At 36.9% G+C, this 20314-nt stretch overlaps 1 protein-coding gene across 1 annotated transcript in view; it reads left to right on the plus strand.

The window, feature by feature from the left end:
- The window catches only part of LOC121429394 (hyalin-like), a 42163-nt gene that overhangs the window by 7697 nt on the left and 14152 nt on the right, over positions 1–20314 (plus strand). The window contains exons 4-10 of the mRNA XM_041626374.1: positions 7185–7433; positions 8673–8927; positions 9345–9596; positions 12127–12381; positions 13853–14107; positions 15806–16060; positions 18701–18952. Of these exons, the coding sequence (XP_041482308.1) occupies positions 7185–7433; positions 8673–8927; positions 9345–9596; positions 12127–12381; positions 13853–14107; positions 15806–16060; positions 18701–18952 (1773 nt within the window). The remainder of the gene's footprint in view (positions 1–7184; positions 7434–8672; positions 8928–9344; positions 9597–12126; positions 12382–13852; positions 14108–15805; positions 16061–18700; positions 18953–20314) is intronic.

Consider the following 20314-nt stretch of genomic DNA (forward strand, 5'->3'; position numbering starts at 1 on the left):
ATCAAGTTGCGCAAGATTTTTAGAGTTGCGATTGATTGCAACTCTTTCTGCAACGGGCCCCTGGAAGCATAAAGTTGGACCCTCCCCCATGCTGTACATTCTCTACATCAATGACCTTATCAAGCGTCTGGGGGAGTGTCATCCTGGTTGCTCTGTCGGCAACCTTTATGTTGGTTATAGACTTTCCTGATGACATTGCACTCCTTAACAATGAGCCATGGTACTACAACAGATGTTGAACATCACATTTCAGTATACCCAGGAGTGGAAGTACAAGATCAACCCTTCGAAGAGTGCCATTACTGTGCTTAATCAACATCTTTAGAGCAGTGATAATTCTTGGCACATCAATGGTAAACCGATTGCACAGGTCTACTGCCACAAGCACCTTGGCATCGTCAGGTCTGACAATCTTCAGTATGACTATGCTGCTGATGCTATCACAAAGGGATACAGATCATTTTATGCCCTTGTTGGAACCTCACCACTAGGAGCAAGGGTAAGTCCCCATGTCGCTGCAAAACTGTTTATTTTTTTTTTGTGTGTGTGTTTCCAGGATGATCTTCGGCTGCTCTAGCATTTCCTTTTTAAGAGCAATGTTGAATCGTCTTGATAAAGTACAGATTCACCTATTCAAGCGGACTATGGGTCTACCAACATCAGCCGACGAAGCAATATATCTTCTTACTGACATAATCCCAATTAGCCTGTTGGTCACCGAGGAAAAGCTCCTACTCCTGGGACATTTCTTTAGCACTGACTTGGACAGGATAGAACGAAGAATGCTTCTTAATGGTATCTGTGCCAACACCAAATCCATACAAGAATGGCGTGCTGATCTTCAACAACTCGGCCTTCCCTCACTTGATGAGCTTGTAAGGAAGCCCCCTATCTGTGGAAGTGAATGGATCAGTCGGCAGTGATTCAGGTGTCCAAGGCAAGACAGCATAACGCCCTTACCGACAAACTTGTCCTTATGGACTAGAACCCCTAAACCAAAGGCAAAGGACCTGTACCCTGGGCACATTGCTAATCCAAGTCTGAGGTCAGCCATCACCATCCGTGCTCAGATTTCTTGCCAATTCTATCTGACTCAAGCCAGGTTCGCCAATATTGGCAGAGCAACCATGGCAACTGATGACTGCTGTCGCCTGTGCATGTCAGCCTGCGAGGATGAGGAACATCTGGTTGCTATCTGTCCAGCCCTATTGCACCTGTCCGACAGCATCTCCTCCAGCGGGTTAAGGCTAATTCCAATACCAAGCAGTTTGGACCATGCTTTGAATCCACCCCTGCCCTTTTGCGGAGTCGGTTTTCGAGTTTGAGTAATACATTATTCATGTAAGAGTGTGTGTATGTGTGTTATCACTTTGCTTCTAGCTATATGTTCAAAGATCCCAGTCTACGGTGCTGCCACTAACAGTCTTATGATATAATGATATCATAGATTTTTACCGTTATCGTGTAAACATCTGTACCCACTTTCCAAAAGGTTCCTTGTGAATGTAATGTTGTTTCAGACAATCTTGTTCTTTTCTATACCGTACAAGCTGTATTGTACAGTTGTGATTCATGTCTGTGATAATTTAAATGTGAGGCATATTTCAAGTACTTTTCTATGTGCCCTGCGTGCGTTTACTTGATCGTTTCTTTTCTCGTGAACTTGGTAATAGTATTTCTTTTTTATCTTTCAAGATTGGCTTCGGGATACTCACCTCTTGCTTTCCAACATTTCCAGACAATAGACATTGGTGTTTTGCAGCTGAGCATCCTGTTCTGATGGCTTGACTCAGTTCCTTCTCTGCTTCATTATGATGTACAGTGTCATTTGTTTCTGGTTCCTGGTATTTAAGTTTCAGTTATAACATTAACATGAGCTTTAATCAACTGTCCTGAAGAATGCGTCTGAATTATGAACTTGCCAGGCGTGAATTATTCGTTCAGGTCATATCTTTGTAACCTGATCATCAGAAGTCTCGTGATCTGTAGTGGGCAGTCACTGTCGAGGTTTGGTAAAACATGAAACGAGCGGCTTATGATCCGTCTAAATCCTCATCACTTGAACAATGACGATAATGAAAATTTAGATTTCCATAGGTTTAATTAATGAAGTTTAATTTCTTAAGTTCAGTTGATGTTTTATATGGATCATATTGATTTTCCCCCAGATAATGAGGAGCCGATTATACAAAACTGTCCACAATCCATGTCTGTTCCCATGATCAAAGGGGAGAGTTACGCGACAGTGTCTTGGACTGCACCAACTGCAAGTGATAATGCAGAGAAATTAATCTCACCTGAATTCAATGAACGGGGTGTCTGGACCAACCCTGGCAACTTTACTGAAGGTGTCACCTCTCTTTCCTACACAGCAGAAGATTCCGCCGGAAATAAAGCTACTTGTATGTTCGCCATATCAGTTATTGGTAGGTTGACTAGGGCCCCGTCTTACAAAGAGTTACGATTGGTCCAATCAACCACAATTATAGAAATCCAGCAACGTCAACATTCAAAACACGTGTTTATTCAAAATATTTTCTAGACATGATGTATATTCATACATTCATAATTTTCTTGAAAATTCAGTGTGCTTCTCTCTTTTTTTTTACAAAGGACATTGTGCAAATTTCCTGGAAAAGATATGACATTGTTGGATTCCCGTATAGTTTAGGTTCATCGAATCAGTGGTAACACTTTGTAAGACGGGCCCATCTCTACATAGATCCACGTCCTTCAGCCATAAAATTCCACTTTCCAGAATATTCCCCATCTGGGGTCACATTAGGGAGTTTCCGCAATCACTACGCAGGTGCTTTGCGGAACGTATATGTAGTAAAGCTATTGTGAAAAGCCCTTTATGAAAAGCAGGCATTGTCGATAATCAGCGAGTCAAAAACAGCAGTCCCGTTCGTGACTCTGGACAATTATTTTGCCTTTTTTCGTCAGCCCAGAATTGTAGGACGATGTGCTGTCCCGGTTCACTATTTTCGACAATGACCTCTGACCGTTCATTGTGATTCGATGAGCAATTTCAATAGATTCTCAACGTTCTAAAAGTATCTGCGAAGTGGATGCTAAAATGCGTTAGTAGTTAATAATCTACTAAGATATTGCAACTTGTGTCTTTTGATGTTGAAGACTACGAACCATGGATGCGAAAATCACTCCTTTGCAGTCTTTTGCATCAGACGTATTGCTGATGTTTCGCGAAACAGATTTTACCTCGTTTAAGCAAAGACAAAAGTTACGCTGCCTCCGCCTAGTTTATAAGCTGGGGTGATAAAATTAATCTCATTCTTGGATTAGGGATTATGGGGGTTGCTTTCAACATTAATTTTTATTTTTTGGGGGGTCTAGTGGTTTGCTTGTTTTGTCGTTCCTAGATTTGTTGTCAACAGCCAATACTAACAGCAGTTAATCTATAAATAGATTTAAAGCGAAATTTCTAACTGTGGGCTTTTCTTTACGTTACAACTATACTGAATAAAGTGCCCTACAGTGTGGAATGCGATATAAAATAAACTTCAATGTTAAATTTGAGCACTTTAACAGTTAGAATCAGTTTGCTGATTTTATGCTTTATTTTTTTTTTTTTCATGCTTGTCAATGTATTGTCAGGAGACGAATGAGCCTTTTTTCGTTAGTGAGCAACCCCTTGACAAAGATTCTACATACGCGGGTGGTGTGAATACGTATTTTGTTTCTTCATTTTAGCTATGAGGTATACTCAGAAATGGGGGTTACATATTCATAGTGGGGAGTTTTCGCATCCTTTTTTGCAACGGGATAGGATTCTACAACATAGTAATCTATTGAAGTTGCCGGTCATTAACAGCTTAGAGGTTTTGTCGAAAATTGGTAAGCGGGGACAGTTTATCGGCGTAAAATTTTAACGCGACGAAAAATTGCAAATATATCTTTTGTCCAAAAACACGGACTCCACAATTTTAATCAACCGATTTTCGACAAAGACTGCTTTGTCATTAAAGAGAAATTCCAGGGTGAGTTGCAGTAAACACTGATTTCATGAGGAAGTCTGTAAAACAAGGCTTAATTGTCAGTATATCATCGAGGATCTAGATCTGGTAAAGTTACATTAACTGAACTTTGTGAAATCTTGAAATCTACGCGGAAAAATGTTCACACCGAAGATCCCCAACACAGATAAGCGCACGTGGGACAATGTATAATTATTGCTTAGAGCGTCGGGCCCGACGCTCTACCCGAATCCTGTGCTTATTTGCTGATTTCTCAGCAATTACACAATGTCTTCCAGAATCCTTTGGCACATGCGTTTTATTTATACAGACACTTTGGTGGTCATTTCATTGGATTCTTTACGAACTCATTTTGATATCGTTACCAAATCTAGCATTTACCTTTAAAGGCAATAGATTATCTATGTTCTGGAAAGCGTCTGGGTAGATTTTGCAAAAACTCCTTTATGATTCAAGGCGGATATCTCAACCCGTCCTTGAAATATATCGTGTTGTTTCATTCATGTTTTCTAGTTATATGCTGATGGGGTCCTGTGTTACCGACTAGTATCGTAATCGGTTCCATGACCTTTGCTCTGGCGACAATTGCTCCGCTCTAAATTCCACACACTCATGATACACTTCAACTCTGGGTTTTACACTATACCCTACCTTCATGACCTTTAACCTAACATAAAACCTTATTGCAACCGAAACCCTAACCTATATCTTAGACGAAATTAAACCCGGAGCAATCGTCGCAGGAAAAAATGTCTTGTCTCATAATTAGGATGATTCACTCGGTTTATAATCATCATGATTCTATCATCTTTTTAGATAATGAGGAACCAGTCATAAACGACTGCCCATCCTCCGTGACTGTTCCAACAAACAACGGACAGAGTTACTCTACGGTGTCGTGGACTTCACCAAAAGCAGTTGATAATGCAAACAATGTTACACTGACATTCAATGAGAAATACCTCTGGAGCAATCCCGGTAACTTTACCGAGGGGAGAACTCATCTTTCCTATACAGCTGAAGATGCGGCAGGAAATAAAGCTACCTGCATGTTCACCATAGCCGTTATAGGTAGATTATTTGAATACTTTTATTATCATGATTAACACGATTTTATATACAAAAAACCTGGAAAATAATTAAGAAGGTTTTGCATGGTAATTCAAAAAATATATTGTTTCTAAAATAAATGTTGGCGAAATTATAGAAAATTCACTTACTTTGACCAACACTTTCAATGATTATTTTTCCAGTATAGGCCCAAATCTTGCCGGACTCATTCATTCCAGACTCTACAAAACACTTTACAGATTTTCTTCATTACCCCAACCCAAATTAAATCTATTTTTCTCCTACAGATGAGACAGAGATTTCGGATATGATTCATGGCTTAAAAATAAGCAAAGCTCGGGGCATGATGGCATCAATAATATTTTGTTAAAAAAGAATTATAATACCATTGTTAAACCTTTGGCATATATCTATAGTTTATGTATGTCTACTAGTACTGGGATTGTTCCCCCGTCGTTGAAACTAGCTCGAGTTATACCTGTTTTTATAAAAGGGGACAGTACTGCGTTAGGCAATTTTCGACCCATATCACTGCTGACTCGTTTGTCAAAAGTACTTGAAAATTGATATTTGTTCGAACGACGATTTTTTTTTAATTTGCATGATTTATTTTATCCCTTGAAATTTGGTTTTCGTGAAAATCATAATACTACACATGCATTATTAACAATAGTTGTTAAGATTGCCAGCGGAATCGACAAGTTTCAACATACTGGTAGGGTGTTTCTGGACTTCTCCAAGGCTTTTGATATCATTAATCATGAAATTTTATTACACAAACTTTATTATTATGGAGTCAGTGAATGGCCTTGTAGTGGTTCAGGAACTACCTAGACAATAGAATTTGTCTCCGTCAAAAATTTTATCTCAGACACAAAACTTGTTACTTGTGGGGTTCCGCAAGACTCTATTTTGGGCCCCCTACTTTTTCTTATATACATAAATGATTTTTGCAAGTCCTCCAATACTTTATCCTTTATCCTGTTTGCTGACGATTCTAATATTTTTTTTCTCCCATAAAAAACCACGCCATTTGCTTGCCACCATTAATCACGAACTGGTACAGGTTTCTGAATGGATCAAAGCTAATAAACCCAACAAATGTTATGCTCCTTTGTAATATCATAGATGAACTTCCAGGTAATATCATTTTCGAAAATACTAATTTACAAAGAGTTGGCAGTAGTAAATTTCCTGGGGTAACTATTGATAATGATCTTTCTTGAAAAGAACACGTAGATCATATTTTTAAAATCATTTCGCGAAATATTAGTATCATAAACAAAGTAAAAATTTTCTTCCCCACTCATATACTATTCAATTTGTATTCAACTTTGATCCTGCCTCATTTAAACTATGGTTTAACAGCATGGGGGAATTGTGCTGACTGCCTCCTGAACAGAATCTCGTTTAAATTTGCAGAAAAAGGCTATACGTATTATTTATCATGCAGATTTTCGTTCACATACTGACGAACTTTTCTATAAATATAATATTTTGAAGATTGGTGACTTTGATACAATCTCGGAAAACTCATGTATAGTTTAGATGAAAATGAACTCCAAATAGTTTTCATTATTATTTGTTTACTAAAAATGTCGATATTCATCATTATCCTACTAGGTCCGCTGGGCTATTTCATCCACCAAGAGCTAGAACCATTCTCTTGAATAAAACATTTATTTTTACAGGTATCACACTTTGTAACTCCCTTATTAAATCATTATGTAACAAACCAACACATTCAAGCTTCAGTAGAGGGTTAAAGAAAATTCTTATCCTTGGGTACAAACCCCAGAACTCAACGTTTCTGTGTAAGCAGCTACCACCTCTTTTTTTTCTTCTTCACTCCTTTTTTCTTCCTTCTGTTCCCCCTCTCCTCTCACATTTCTTTTTTCTCTCTCTTTTCCTGTCATCTTAATGTCTAGTTCTATTGCTTTCTGATCTTCCTGTTTGTCTATGTTTGCACATTACTGTGTTACACAAACTCATGCATATTACCCTTTGGGGATTGTTTGTATGAAAGTGACTCCATTGTTGACTCTAGAATGAAACTTATGTTCAATTTTTACTTTAGAAATATGTTTCTCAACTTTTTTGTCTTTTTTTCGACAGATAAAGAGGAGCCAGTTATACGTAACTGCCCACCTTCGATTTCTGTACCCATGGAAACAGGTCAGAATTACGCTACGGTGTCGTGGAACGAACCAAATGCAACGGACAATTCTAATAATCTGATCCTATTATTCAATGGCCCCTTGAATAATCCTGGCAACTTTTCTGTAGGATTCACCTCTCTTTCCTACACGTTTGAAGATTTCTCTAACAACCAAGCGATCTGCATGTTCACCATATTAGTTATTGGTAGGAAAACTTGTCCACATAATAAATAATAATGAGAGATGAATTCAGCCATTTTTGTGTTCTCGACTCAAACCTGAAAAGTTGAGCGAAATTACCGTGTGACCACTTCCGGTGTCATCCCCAAACCAAGAATAGAGACTTTACGAAATCACTACGCGGCCACTCTCTAAACGCACTTGAACATGGAAGTAAAATCACAATGGCGAGCTAAGAGACTTTTGTCTCATGACTCTGGACAACAACATATTTGCAATCGTCCTGTCCAAATCTTCGGTTGATCTGCTGTCCCTGTCCACCAACTTTCGACAAAAACCTCTCAGCTTTTTACTGTAATTTGACTTGCATTTTCAAAGAAATTGGTGCGTTGTAGAAAGCAACCGCGTCGTCTTTGCGAAGACGCTCCATTGATATTAGTCGCCAGGAAAGGTTCTCTGTGAATAGCCAAGATGGTATTTTGGTGGTCAAAAAGCAAAAAGTAGGAAGTTGATGTATCTGAAATTCAAAATTCAAGATTTAATAAAAGACAAGATGCAAAAGTCATCTGACACCTTCTTTCTGGACAGATTGTCACTGAGATTAAACATTGTGCCCAAATTATTGCTTGAGTTAATCCCGTAGGCCTACTTAAAACTCGTTCTCTTCTAAATCTTTGAATTTTTCTCTCAATTTTCTCTTCATTCAATTAAGTACTTGCGAGAAACAATTATGACAAGTAATTGTACTTTATTAACCACTTTACCGGTAAAACTTCGCATGTACTTTCTCGAACTCATAACTCATTTTTGCGGACCCCTTACTGGTTTGGGGGAAGGCAGGTCAAAAGCAATTTAAAAAAAAACTCGAAGAGTGTTTCCTCCCATATACGCACAACAAAAAGACGAGTCCAATAATAGATTATTGTGGAGACCTGGGCCCTGTCTAATAAAGAGTTGAGATTGATCCAATCAATTACAACTATGGAAAGCCAGCCACGCCAACATCTAGAATACATGTTTGTTTCAAAATGTTTTCTTGATATCGTGTATGCTAATACACTATTGTCTTGACACTTTGATTTGCTTATTTTTGTTTATAAAAGAAGTTTGTGCAAACTTTTAGTACGAAAATTATGACAATAATGGAATTCCATATGGTTGAGATTGATCGAATCAATCTCAACTCTTCGTAAGGCAGGGCCCAGAATTTCATTTGATATATTCTCTACGTATATTCAAAATACATATATATTTTTTTTGGCAGATACTGAAGAGCCGGTTATACAAAATTGCCCATCCTCCCAGAGCGTTCCCATGGGAACTGGTCAGAATTTCGCTAGGGTATCCTGGACTGCACCAAATGTAACGGACAATTCTGATAACGTGACACTGACATTCAATGAGGAAGGCGACTGGAAAAATCCTGACAAATTTCCTGAAGGAATTACCTCTCTTTCATATACAGCTGAAGATATAGCTGGAAATAAAGCAACTTGCATGTTCACCATATCGGTGATTGGTAGGCGAATCTGATACGTACTATAGTCATTTTAAAATTTTAAATGGTCGGTGCTTATTATTCCATAGTAGTAGTAGTAGTAGTAGTAGTAATAGTAACAATAATGATAATAGCGATGGTGATATAAATAATAATAATTATATAAATAATATTAATGATGATAAAATAAAGATGATGATTGAAAAAAAATCCTGATTCTTTCATTTTGAAGACAACTGTCTTATTCATTCTTCCTGGCAGATGATTTGAGAGTGATATGAGCTGATGCATGGAACCTCTAATATTAGGGATTTATATCACAGTTGGCTTTCCATAGTTAGACCACAACTTTAGACCATGGTTCAATTAGGGCCAATATATTTTAATGACAGAAGACACTGTGTCATATGTAATTAAATTCTTTCATTTTCGGACCAGATAACGAAGAGCCTGTAATAAACGATTGCCCACTTACACAGTCTGTTAGCACGGATCCGGGCAAGGATTTCGCTACGGTTTCATGGGACGAACCTACCGTGATGGATAACTTGGATCAAAACATTAACCTCACATTCAATGGGAATGGGACAAATGGCGGCAACTTTCCACTGGGAATAACTTCCCTTTCTTATAGATCGATTGATGCCAATGGAAACGTAGCAACATGCATGTTTTCAATTGTTGTCAGTGGTACGTTGTTCGTTTTTTTTTTATGTTTACAAATTCTCGGAAAAGTTCGTGAAGATGATTCTATTTTTGTTTGTTTTTGTCTCACCTGCGAAGCAAAGTGAGACTATAGGCGCCGCTTTTCCGACGGCGACGGCGGCGTCAACATCAAATCTTAACCTGAGGTTAAGTTTTTGAAATGACGTCATAACTTAGAAAGTATATGGACCTAGTTAATAAAACTTGGCCATAAGATTAATCAAGTATTACTGAACATCCTATTAGAGTTTCATGTCACATGACCAAGGTCAAAGGTCATTTAGGGTCAATGAACTTAGACCATGTTGGAGGAATCAACATCGAAATCTTAACCTGAGGTTAAGTTTTTGAAATGTCATCATAACTTAGAAAATATATGGACCTAGTTCATGAAACTTGGACATAAGGTTAATCAAGTATCACTGAACATCCTGCATGAGTTTCACGTCACATGACCAAGGTCAAAGGTCATTTAGGGTCAATGAACTTTGGCCGAATTGGGGATATCTGTTAAATTCCCATCATAACTTTGAAAGTTTATGGATCTGATTCATGAAACTTGGACATAATAGTAATCAAGCATCACTGAAAATTCTGTGCGAGTTTCAGGTCTCATGATTAAGATCAAAGGTCATTTAGGGTCAATGAACTTTGGCCGAATCGGGGGTATCTGTTGAATTACTATCATAACTTTGAAAGGTTATTGGTCTAGTTCATTAAACTTGGACATTAGAGTAATCAAGTATCACTGAACATCCTGTGCGCGTTTCAGGTCACATGACCAAGGTCAAAGGTCAATGAACTTTGGCCGAATTGGGTGTATCTGTTGAATTACCATCATAACTTTGAAAGTTTATGGATGTGATTCATGAAACCTGTACATAAGAGTAATCAAGTATCACTGAACATCCTATTCGAGTTTCAGGTCACATGATCAAGGTCAAAGGTCATGTAAGGTCAATGAACTTTGGCCATGTTGGGGGTTTTTGTTGAATAACCATCACATCTCTGTAAGTTTATTGGTCTAGTTCATTAAAAGTGGACATAAGAGTAACCATGTATCACTGAACATCTTGTGCGAGTTAGAGTAGTATTCAAAGTCAGCACTGCTGCTATATTGAACCGCGTGATGCAGGTGAGACGGCCAGAGGCATTCCACTTGTTTTATAAGAAAGCTCGTCTATGCATGGAATGATCAATTGAAAATGATATCAATGAAGCTTCCACTATCACTCTTCAAAAATAATGAAGCGTAACACTTTGTATTGATCCGTAAATGGGACTCGAATGAACTGAAGGCTTCAAATAAACTTGATATTACTAAAAACTTTGTTTTTTATCTAGAAACGCGTACGACAACTTTTATTTTAATCGTTTTCAATGTACATGTAATTTCATTGCAATTTCATATTGAAACACTGTTCGATTTTCCCAGTCTCCAGCAAATTGATAGTGATTGATTTATATCAAATACACACCTTCCAAAGGAGATTTCCTGAACCAGTATTTCCTGATCATTATACCATTTGAAATGTATTGCATGTATTTAATAGTGATTATAATTATCGATTTGGTTTTTTTATTTTTAATTTTGATATTGTTTTTATTATTTTGAGTAGTTTTATTCTGTTTTGTGAAAAAGTGTCAAATCCAGCTATCAAGCTGCAAACTTATTTTTTCAATAAAACTATAATCTGTACAGTAAATGAAGGACGTGGCACCGATCCCAAAATTAATTCGAATAGAATCCAATGAAATTACTATCCCCGTGTTTCTATGTACAAGGGGAAAATAGGGATTATGTACCAAATGACTCTAGCTTAGAACTTGTCAGTAATAGGGAGTTTTCGCAAATGCTACAAATTCTACAACATAGTAAATCTATTAATTATCCGTCACATTACAATGAACAGCTGGAAGGTCTTTGTCGAAAACTGGTGAACCGAGACAGCTGATCGTCGTAACCTTCTGAGCTGACATAAAATGGCAAATATGTATCTTATCCAAAGTCACGGACAACGTACATTGCTGTTTCGATTAACCGATTTTCGATAAGGGCTGCTTTGTCATGCAGGGCTTTTGATAATAGATTCTTTACGTTCCAGATATTGTCTCTGTGGTGTTTTCAAAACTTCCTAACGATTCAAGACAGACATTTCAATTTAACTCGTCCTTGAAATATATCGTGTTGTTTCATTCATGTTATCTGATTATATGTTGATGGGGTCCTGTGCTACCGATTAGTATCGTAATCGGTTCCATGACCTTTGCTCTGGCGACAATTGCTCAGCCCTAAATTTCACACACTTATCGAATGGTCAACTTCAACTCTGGGTTAACACTACACCCTACCTTAAACCTAACATAGAACCATATGGCAACCATAACCTTAACCTGCATCTTAGACGAAATTGAGACCGGAGCAATCGTCGCAGGAGAAAATGCCTTGTCGACTCTTAATCAGTTAGGATGATTCACTCGGTTAATGATCATCATGATTTTATCATCTTTTTAGATAATGAGGAACCAGTTATAGACGACTGCCCATCCTCTGTGACTGTTCCAACAAACAACGGACAGAATTACTCTACGGTGTCATGGACTTCACCAAAAGAAAAGGATAATTCAAACAATGTTACACTGACATTCAATGAGGTAGACCGCTGGAGCAATCCCGGTAACTTTTCCGAGGGGAGAACTCATCTTTCCTATACAGCTGAAGATGCGGCAGGAAATAGAGCTACCTGCATGTTCACCATAGCCGTTATAGGTACATTATTTGAATACTGGTTTTATCATGATTAAAACACGATTATACACCACTTCGTTCTTTAAATGTATGTCCTATACACGTCTTACCCAAAGTCATTCGTTCTATCCTTTAGCGATTGTTTCTGTGAAAGTGATTCTATTGTGACTCTAGAATGAATTCAATGTGCACTTTTGTGAATGTTCCTTCCCCGGTCTTCTTTTTTAATTAGACTGCAAATAGAAAGTAAAATGCACTTGGTCCCCTTATCTTCGTCTACATTGTGGGATTAATTTCTGGTACGTTTGCATTTAGTCTACGTGATCGTAGGAGGATGCTCGAAGAGTAATCGTATTTTGTTGTATTGATCTCATTTAGATGGAGTACAAAGACCCTACGATATTTATACGAATTCATGATTATCATGGGGACTATGATTTTGTTAACATAGTTAAAGGGGATTCCAACCCAAATAAAAACTTGTTTTTATAAGAAAGAGAAAAATCAGACAAGTTGATAGGTGAAAGTTTGAACAATATTGGACAAATAACAAGAAAGTTATGAATTTTTAAAATTTGTAAATATTGGTAATCACTATACCTATGGAGACTTCAAATTGGCCGCTTATGTGATGTCATAGTGATGTAAGGCAAGGACTACTCTTCCATGTACTTCAATACATATTATGGCTAAAATGTCATTTTCCCCAAAAGTTTTATTTCAAATTGTATTTTTCTTTCATGAGGACATTAAACAATATACTACCTGGGTTATATTTAGATTACTGCCCCAGGGGAATGGGTAATTAAGAGAAAACCACAAATCCCTGATAATAAAGTACATGGCCTATGGGAAAGTTGTCCTTGCCCCTTGTCATAATTTACTTACCCAGTTGCCAATTTGATATCTACATGGTATTAGTGATCTCAATTTTAAAGCAGCTATAACTTTCTTATTGCTAGTCCGATTTCTTTCAAACTTTCACCATTCTGTTTAATTCATTTTTCTCCTTCCCAACACAACATTCTATGGCCAAGGCTGGATTCCCCTTTAAGCTCGGTGTGACAAAGTATTTAAAGATCCTAATATGATCGTTGCCTTAAATACATCGCAGGTGGCATCTTACGATCAGCGCAGGGTCGTCGTATCGTCAGCGAAGACTAAGATAACTTATCAAAAAGGATATAAAAATGCAAATAACTACTGAGAACAGGAAAAGCTTTTTTCTCCACCCTTCCACTTCTCTGTCAATCACCCCTCTGTCCTAGCTACATGGCTGAAGATTTCTCAAGTAACAAAGCGACTTGCATGTTCACCATATCAATCATCTCTCCCCTCTCTCTTCATAATATGTGCACTAATGAGATATTTATTTATCTTAGATGTAGAATAAGACTTCCTTTCAGTATGTTTTATTTTTTTAAATAAATGGGTTGACTATTGATTTTGGGATTGAGCGTAGACTTGTTTGTTGTTTGTATTTGTTCTACAGATAAAGAGGAGCCAGTTATACGTAACTGCCCACCTTCGATGTCTGTACCCCTGGAAACAGGTCAGAATTACGCTACGGTGTCTTGGAAGGAACCGACTGCAATGGACAATTCTAATAATGTGATACTAACATTCAATGGAGCAGGCGCCTGGAATAATCCCGACAACTTCTCTGTAGGAATCACCCCTCTGTCCTACATGGCTGAAGATTTCTCAAGCAACAAAGCGACTTGCATGTTCACCATATTAGTCATTGGTATGCGAATATGTGAATATAATACAAACTGGATGTAAATTGAAATATAATATTGATAATTATAATGAATAAAATATTGAAAATTAAATGGTTTAGTAGGAAAATTTAATCACAGTCAAAGGCTGACTATACAATATCAATAATCTTGACAAAATGGCATGTGAAAGTAATGATATCATCGTTATATGGTGAAATTCGAAAAGAACGAAAAAAAATATTACATATAGCCACAATATAATTGTTTGCAGATAAAGTAAGTACATGTAGGTAACTCCCTGCTTGAGTAAATTCAGAAACAGACATTCTAAACAATCGGTATTTCTTTAAAAAATTAAAAATAAGACAAAACTACTGTACTGGAACGAAAAGGACATATTACGTCAACAAATTGATTGAATCTACATAATGGATTTTTTTTTTATAAGATAATGCATGACAGAATTCAGACCTTTTAGTTTTTTTTCCCAGTTAAAAAAAAACGTTTAGAGCCGAATGAAATTATTTTACCCGCCCCCTGAATCGACCTACCACCCTCAAAGTCGCCAGTAACGTTCTCTGTGAATAGCCAAAATAAATTAGTAATGTGGTGTTTGGAATTGTCACCAAAATTAGAACAGTGGGCACATTTCAATGCTTGAGTGAACGAAGCACCTTACACCTTGTTATCTTTATATTTTTAAACTCTATATGCTCTACATTCAATCAGGTACTTGTGTGGGTTACTGTCAATCAGAGTTAGGCCCTATATCATTTTTAAGCGTAAAATGTGCCCTTTTCAAGTTTATAACTCATTTTTGTGGGACCTATTGCCGGTTTGGGGGTGGCAGGTCATTTATTCCGAGAACTTTAAGGCCCGAATTCACAAAGGTGGTTTTGAAAACCTACGGTTGAGTCCATGGTTTATGCAGATTTCGTGTATAAATTACGCTTAATTTAGCGCGTATCGGGTGCGTGTATAAAACATGTCCAATGCTGATGCGCGCTTTTGTCACAGTGCGCCAAATTGACGCCTGTTACCATAGATACGCTATTTTATTCATGAGTCCACTGTTTTTATTCATGAGTCTACTCTTCAAACAGTGGACTCATGAATAAAATAGCGTATATAACCATGGTAACAGGCGTCACTTTGGCGCACTGTGACAAAAGCGCGCATCAGCATTGGACATGCTTTATACACGCGCCCGATACGCGCTAAATTAAGCGTAATTTATACAGAAAATCTACATAAACCATGGACTCAACCGTGGGTTTTCAATTCGGGCCTATGAGTTCTCCCTTCTTTATACGCCGGATAAATAATGATTGGGCCCATCTTAAAAAGAGTTGCGATTGATCCGATCAACCACAACTATGGCAAGCCAGCTACGTCAACATCTACAATTATGTTTGTTTCCAAATGTTTTCTAGATATGAATGTATTATAATTATAGCTGGATTTATAAAGCGCCTTTTAACGCGCTGCTATTATTACTATTATTACTATTAATATATTAGGGCCTATTATATTATTATCATTACTTTGTGCAAAATTTTGGTAGGAAACTCATGAAAATGATGGAATTCCATATAGTTAAGTTTGATCGAATCAATCGCACCTCTTTGTAAGACGGGGCCCAGATTTCCATTTGGTATTTATCTACGTAACTATATTCAAAATACATTGTATTTGAAGCATGATTCTTTTTTTTTTGGCAGATACTGAGGAGCCAGTTATCCCAAACTGCCCATCCTCCCAGATTGTTCCGATGGAAACGGGTCAGAATTACGCTACGGTATCCTGGACTGCACCAAATGTAACGGACAATTCTGATAACGTGACACTGACATTCAATGAAGCCGACGCCTGGACAAATCCTGACAACTTCCCCGAAGGGATCACATCTCTTTCATACACAGCTGAAGATAAAGCAGGAAATAAAGCGACTTGCATGTTCACTGTATCAGTTATTGGTAAGCAAATCTTATACGTACTAAAATCATTCTTGAATTTCATTAATAATAATAAGAACAATAATGATAATAATAGCATCAATGAAATGAACATACACTGCGTCGGCAACTATCATGGTGATCATGAGGCAGTAAAGAAATGATCGAAATTCAGGGAAAGAAGGTTACATTTTATTGGAAAGCATGTCAAAAAAAGGCATGCATGTCTGTTTTAAAATTGAAACTATGTCAAATTAAAAAAAAAGAGGTATGGAGATAATACAAGTATATCAATGATAACCGTAGAAAGGGATTTGACTATTTTTTTTATATATGTATACATCTGAAAGATATGGGGAAGGGGCTGGTCGAGACAATACTTGATGCAAGAAGTATCCCTTAATTCCATATTGACTGAAGGATGAACGGATATTTGCCAAGCATTAATGATAATGGCAACAACGATAATTACATTGAAAATAGTGATGATACCATTTATATTAGTAGTTCCAATTACGGCAAAGTATATATGGGAATAGAAATGATAACAATTATGATAATCCAAACCAGTCTGGTTGAAACCGTGAAATTGTCGGTTTTCAGTACTAATCAACTCAACATGCAGCAATGTATGTCTTTAATATCATCTTCCAAAAGCATAAGCAGATTCAATATAGCCCCAAACCAACGTCATCATAAATTCAGGTCAATTTCGCAAAGTAGTGTATTAATTGTGAATTGCTAAAGACACAGATTTAAGTTGTATATATATATATATATATATATATATATATATATATATATATATATATATAATATATATATAATATATAAATAATATGTGAAGCTATACATGTACAACAGCTTTGGCAACTCTTTTTATTTAAATATTGTAAAGATCTGGATGAAGAGAACATTGGTAGACGTAGCTCTGGGGAACCTTGATTTAAGCTACGTCTACCATTGTTCTCTTCATCCATTTCTTTATAATATATAATATATGTGTGTGTGTAAAGCTTTACATGTACAACAGCTTTTGGCAACTCTTTTTTATTTAAATATTGTAAAGAAATGGATGAAGAGAACAATGGTAGGCGTAGCTTAAATCAAGGTTCCCCAGAGCTATCTACCCTTTGGAAAAATTGGTGATGCCGAAAAAATGTCTCTGCCGGGAATCGAACCCGGGCCCCCAGCTTTGAACGCCGGTGCCTTAACCACTAGACCACAGAGACGGGTTAATGGTTAGGGCGAGCCAGATCCGATTGACCGTCAGATAGACAGATTTTCGACACTATACCAATTAAATTTTCCTTTGTCGGGTGAAGGTGAGTTTTGAACAATGACAAAAGTTGCCAAAAGCTGTTGTACATGTAAAGCTTTACACATTTGTATTTCTTCTCCCATACGTGTACTGTATCAAAGCAATAGCTTCGATCCAACTGAGGCATGGCGGCTTGTCATTGTTCAAAACTCACCTTCACCCGACAAAGGAAAATATAATTGGTATAGTGTCGAAAATCTGTCTATCTGACGGTCAATCGGATCTGGCTCGCCCTAACCATTAACCCGTCTCTGTGGTCTAGTGGTTAAGGCACCGGCGTTCAAAGCTGGGGGCCCGGGTTCGATTCCCGGCAGAGACATTTTTTCGGCATCACCAATTTTTCCAAAGGGTAGATAGCTCTGGGGAACCTTGATTTAAGCTACGCCTACCATTGTTCTCTTCATCCATTTCTTTGCTATATGCCAGCTATCGAAGAGTTAATACAGTTTGTTCAAGTCAGTTGTTGATTTGTGCAACAAAAAATGTCATAGTGCGTATGATACAACTCCCAAGAATGTTCTGTGATCTGATTGGCCCAAATCGGATCACATGATATTCAGCGAATTGCACTATTGCATCCAAAATCCTGAACTCTGACGTCATACCAAAAGTCCTATCCTGCACTCTGACGTCAGAGTGCAGGATAGTGCGATGTCTGGAATTATCTAGAATTTGGATCAAAAATAGCATTCGGGGCAACTCAGTAACATGGGGGAAGGGGGTGTAAAAAATGTGATCGCGAAGTCCACACCCGAGGTGATAAAGGGGTGGGTGCTGATTCAGCCCTACCCCCACTCTTCTTAGGCTTCAGTTTATCCCAGTCTTTACACAGTAAAAAGAAACACGTTGTTGAAACCCGTCACTCTTACAAGTTGTTTTTTAATTGTTTACACTTTTTAAACAACTTGTGTAAAAGGTTTGAACAGTATTTGTTAGAGTGACGGGTTTAAACATCGTCAGCTCGTGCTTAAAATTTCAAACACCGTTTTTTATAGTGAATAAAGCCAAGCCCCTCTTAAAAATGTTCGGCAACATACTGTCCACACAAAAATTGTTTAAAACTTTATCCAATTCTAGGTAGTTTTAACCCAATAATGTGTTCTTTGGGTGAAAACTACACAGTAATGGTTAAAAACTACCCAAAGTTGGATAATTTTTTTTAAACCAATTGTTGTGTTGGTAGTATGTTGCCAAACAAAGAATCTGGAATCATTTTCTTGACAAAGCCATGGTTGGGAGCGCTCCCACGAGCCTATATAATTCTTATGTTTCAAAGTGGGAAGACTAATACACTGGACCATATATAATCCATGTATTCTTTCATTTTTGTTGTTTTCAAGATAACGAAGAGCCTGTGATAAACGATTGCCCACTTACACAGTCTGTTAGCACGGATCCAGGCCAGGATTTCGCTACGGTATCATGGGACGAACCTACTGTGATGGATAATTTGGATCAAAACATTAACCTCACATTCAAGGGGAATGGGACAAATGGCGGCAACTTTCCACTGGGAATAACTTCCCTTTCTTATAGAGCAATTGATGCCCACGAAAACGTAGCAACATGCATGTTTTCAATTGTTGTCAGTGGTATGTTGTTTTTTCTTAAGTTTACAAATTCTCTGAAAAGTTTGTGAAGATGATTTTATTTTTGTTTGCTATTGATAAGAAAGCTCGTCCATGCATGGAATTATTCGTTGAAAATGATACCAAGGAAGCTTACACTATCATTATTGTATAGTATACAATACAATTAAAATTACACAGTGTGTTCATGTCACCGCCAAGGTTCAAAATTCAAAATTTATGAAGCGAAACATTTTAATGGAATGGGAGCCGAATGAAGGCCTCAAATAACCTTGATATTACCAAAACAATACATATGTTTGTTTTAAATTGGAACTTCTTTACAACAACTTTTATTTTACTTAATTGTTTTTTTAATGTACATGTAAATTCATTGTAATTTCATATTGAAACACCGTTCGATGTTTCCCAGTCTCCAGCAAAACTAATAGTAATGACTATCAAATACACATCTTCCCAAGTAGATTCCTGAACCAATATTACATTAGCATTTTACGAGAATATTTGAAATGAATGTAATAGTGATTTTAATTATCGATTTTGTCTTTGGTAAATTTGCTTAATTGTTATTATCTTGAGTACTTTTATTATATTTTTAAGTGTCAAAGGCAACTCAAGCTGCATTTATATGTTTTCAATAAAACTAAAATCTTCAAAGTAAATGCCAGGCGAGGTAATCTCAAAACGAGTTCGAACATAATCCTAAAAAATTATAACACCTGTGTTTCTAGGTATAAGGAAAAAATAGGGCCTATGTGCAAAATGGCTGTAGATTAAATTGTGTAATGGCAGAGAAATGGGCAAAATAAGCAAAGCATTTCGTCAAAATATCGGCTCTTTTTTTCCAGAGGAATTTTAGTACACATTCTATTGTATGCTTTTTCATTTTGATCTCCCTTTTTTAGTGATTTAAAAAAAATCTGCTGTTATTTTTAGCTTAGATATCACGATTTCATAAAGTTAAGCATAAGTTAATGTACTCCAGGGGTGGATCCAGTATTCTCCAAGGTGGCAAATTTTCCCGAGGAAATTTTTACAGGCAAAACAAAAGGTTTTCACCAAAAATTAAAGGTTATTTCGTCTATGAAAAAAACCCCAAAATAAAGGTCCTCACTTGTGTTTGAACGATGTATCCCCATAAAAAAATATTTGGTGTAACTTTCTAAGGGGGGGCATATTCACTATAGTTTTCATGGATCCGCCACTGATGTACTCGATATATACATATATATATATATATATATATATATATATATATATATATATATATATATATATATATATATATACAGTGCGTATAAAAAATCAATTCGAAAAAAACCTGTAAAATCTTGAATTTGTAATGTCCTGAAGATTTTTCCACAT

The sequence above is a fragment of the Lytechinus variegatus genome, chromosome 16 (genome assembly GCF_018143015.1).
Source record: "Lytechinus variegatus isolate NC3 chromosome 16, Lvar_3.0, whole genome shotgun sequence".
In the NCBI taxonomy this organism is placed as follows: domain Eukaryota; kingdom Metazoa; phylum Echinodermata; class Echinoidea; order Temnopleuroida; family Toxopneustidae; genus Lytechinus; species Lytechinus variegatus.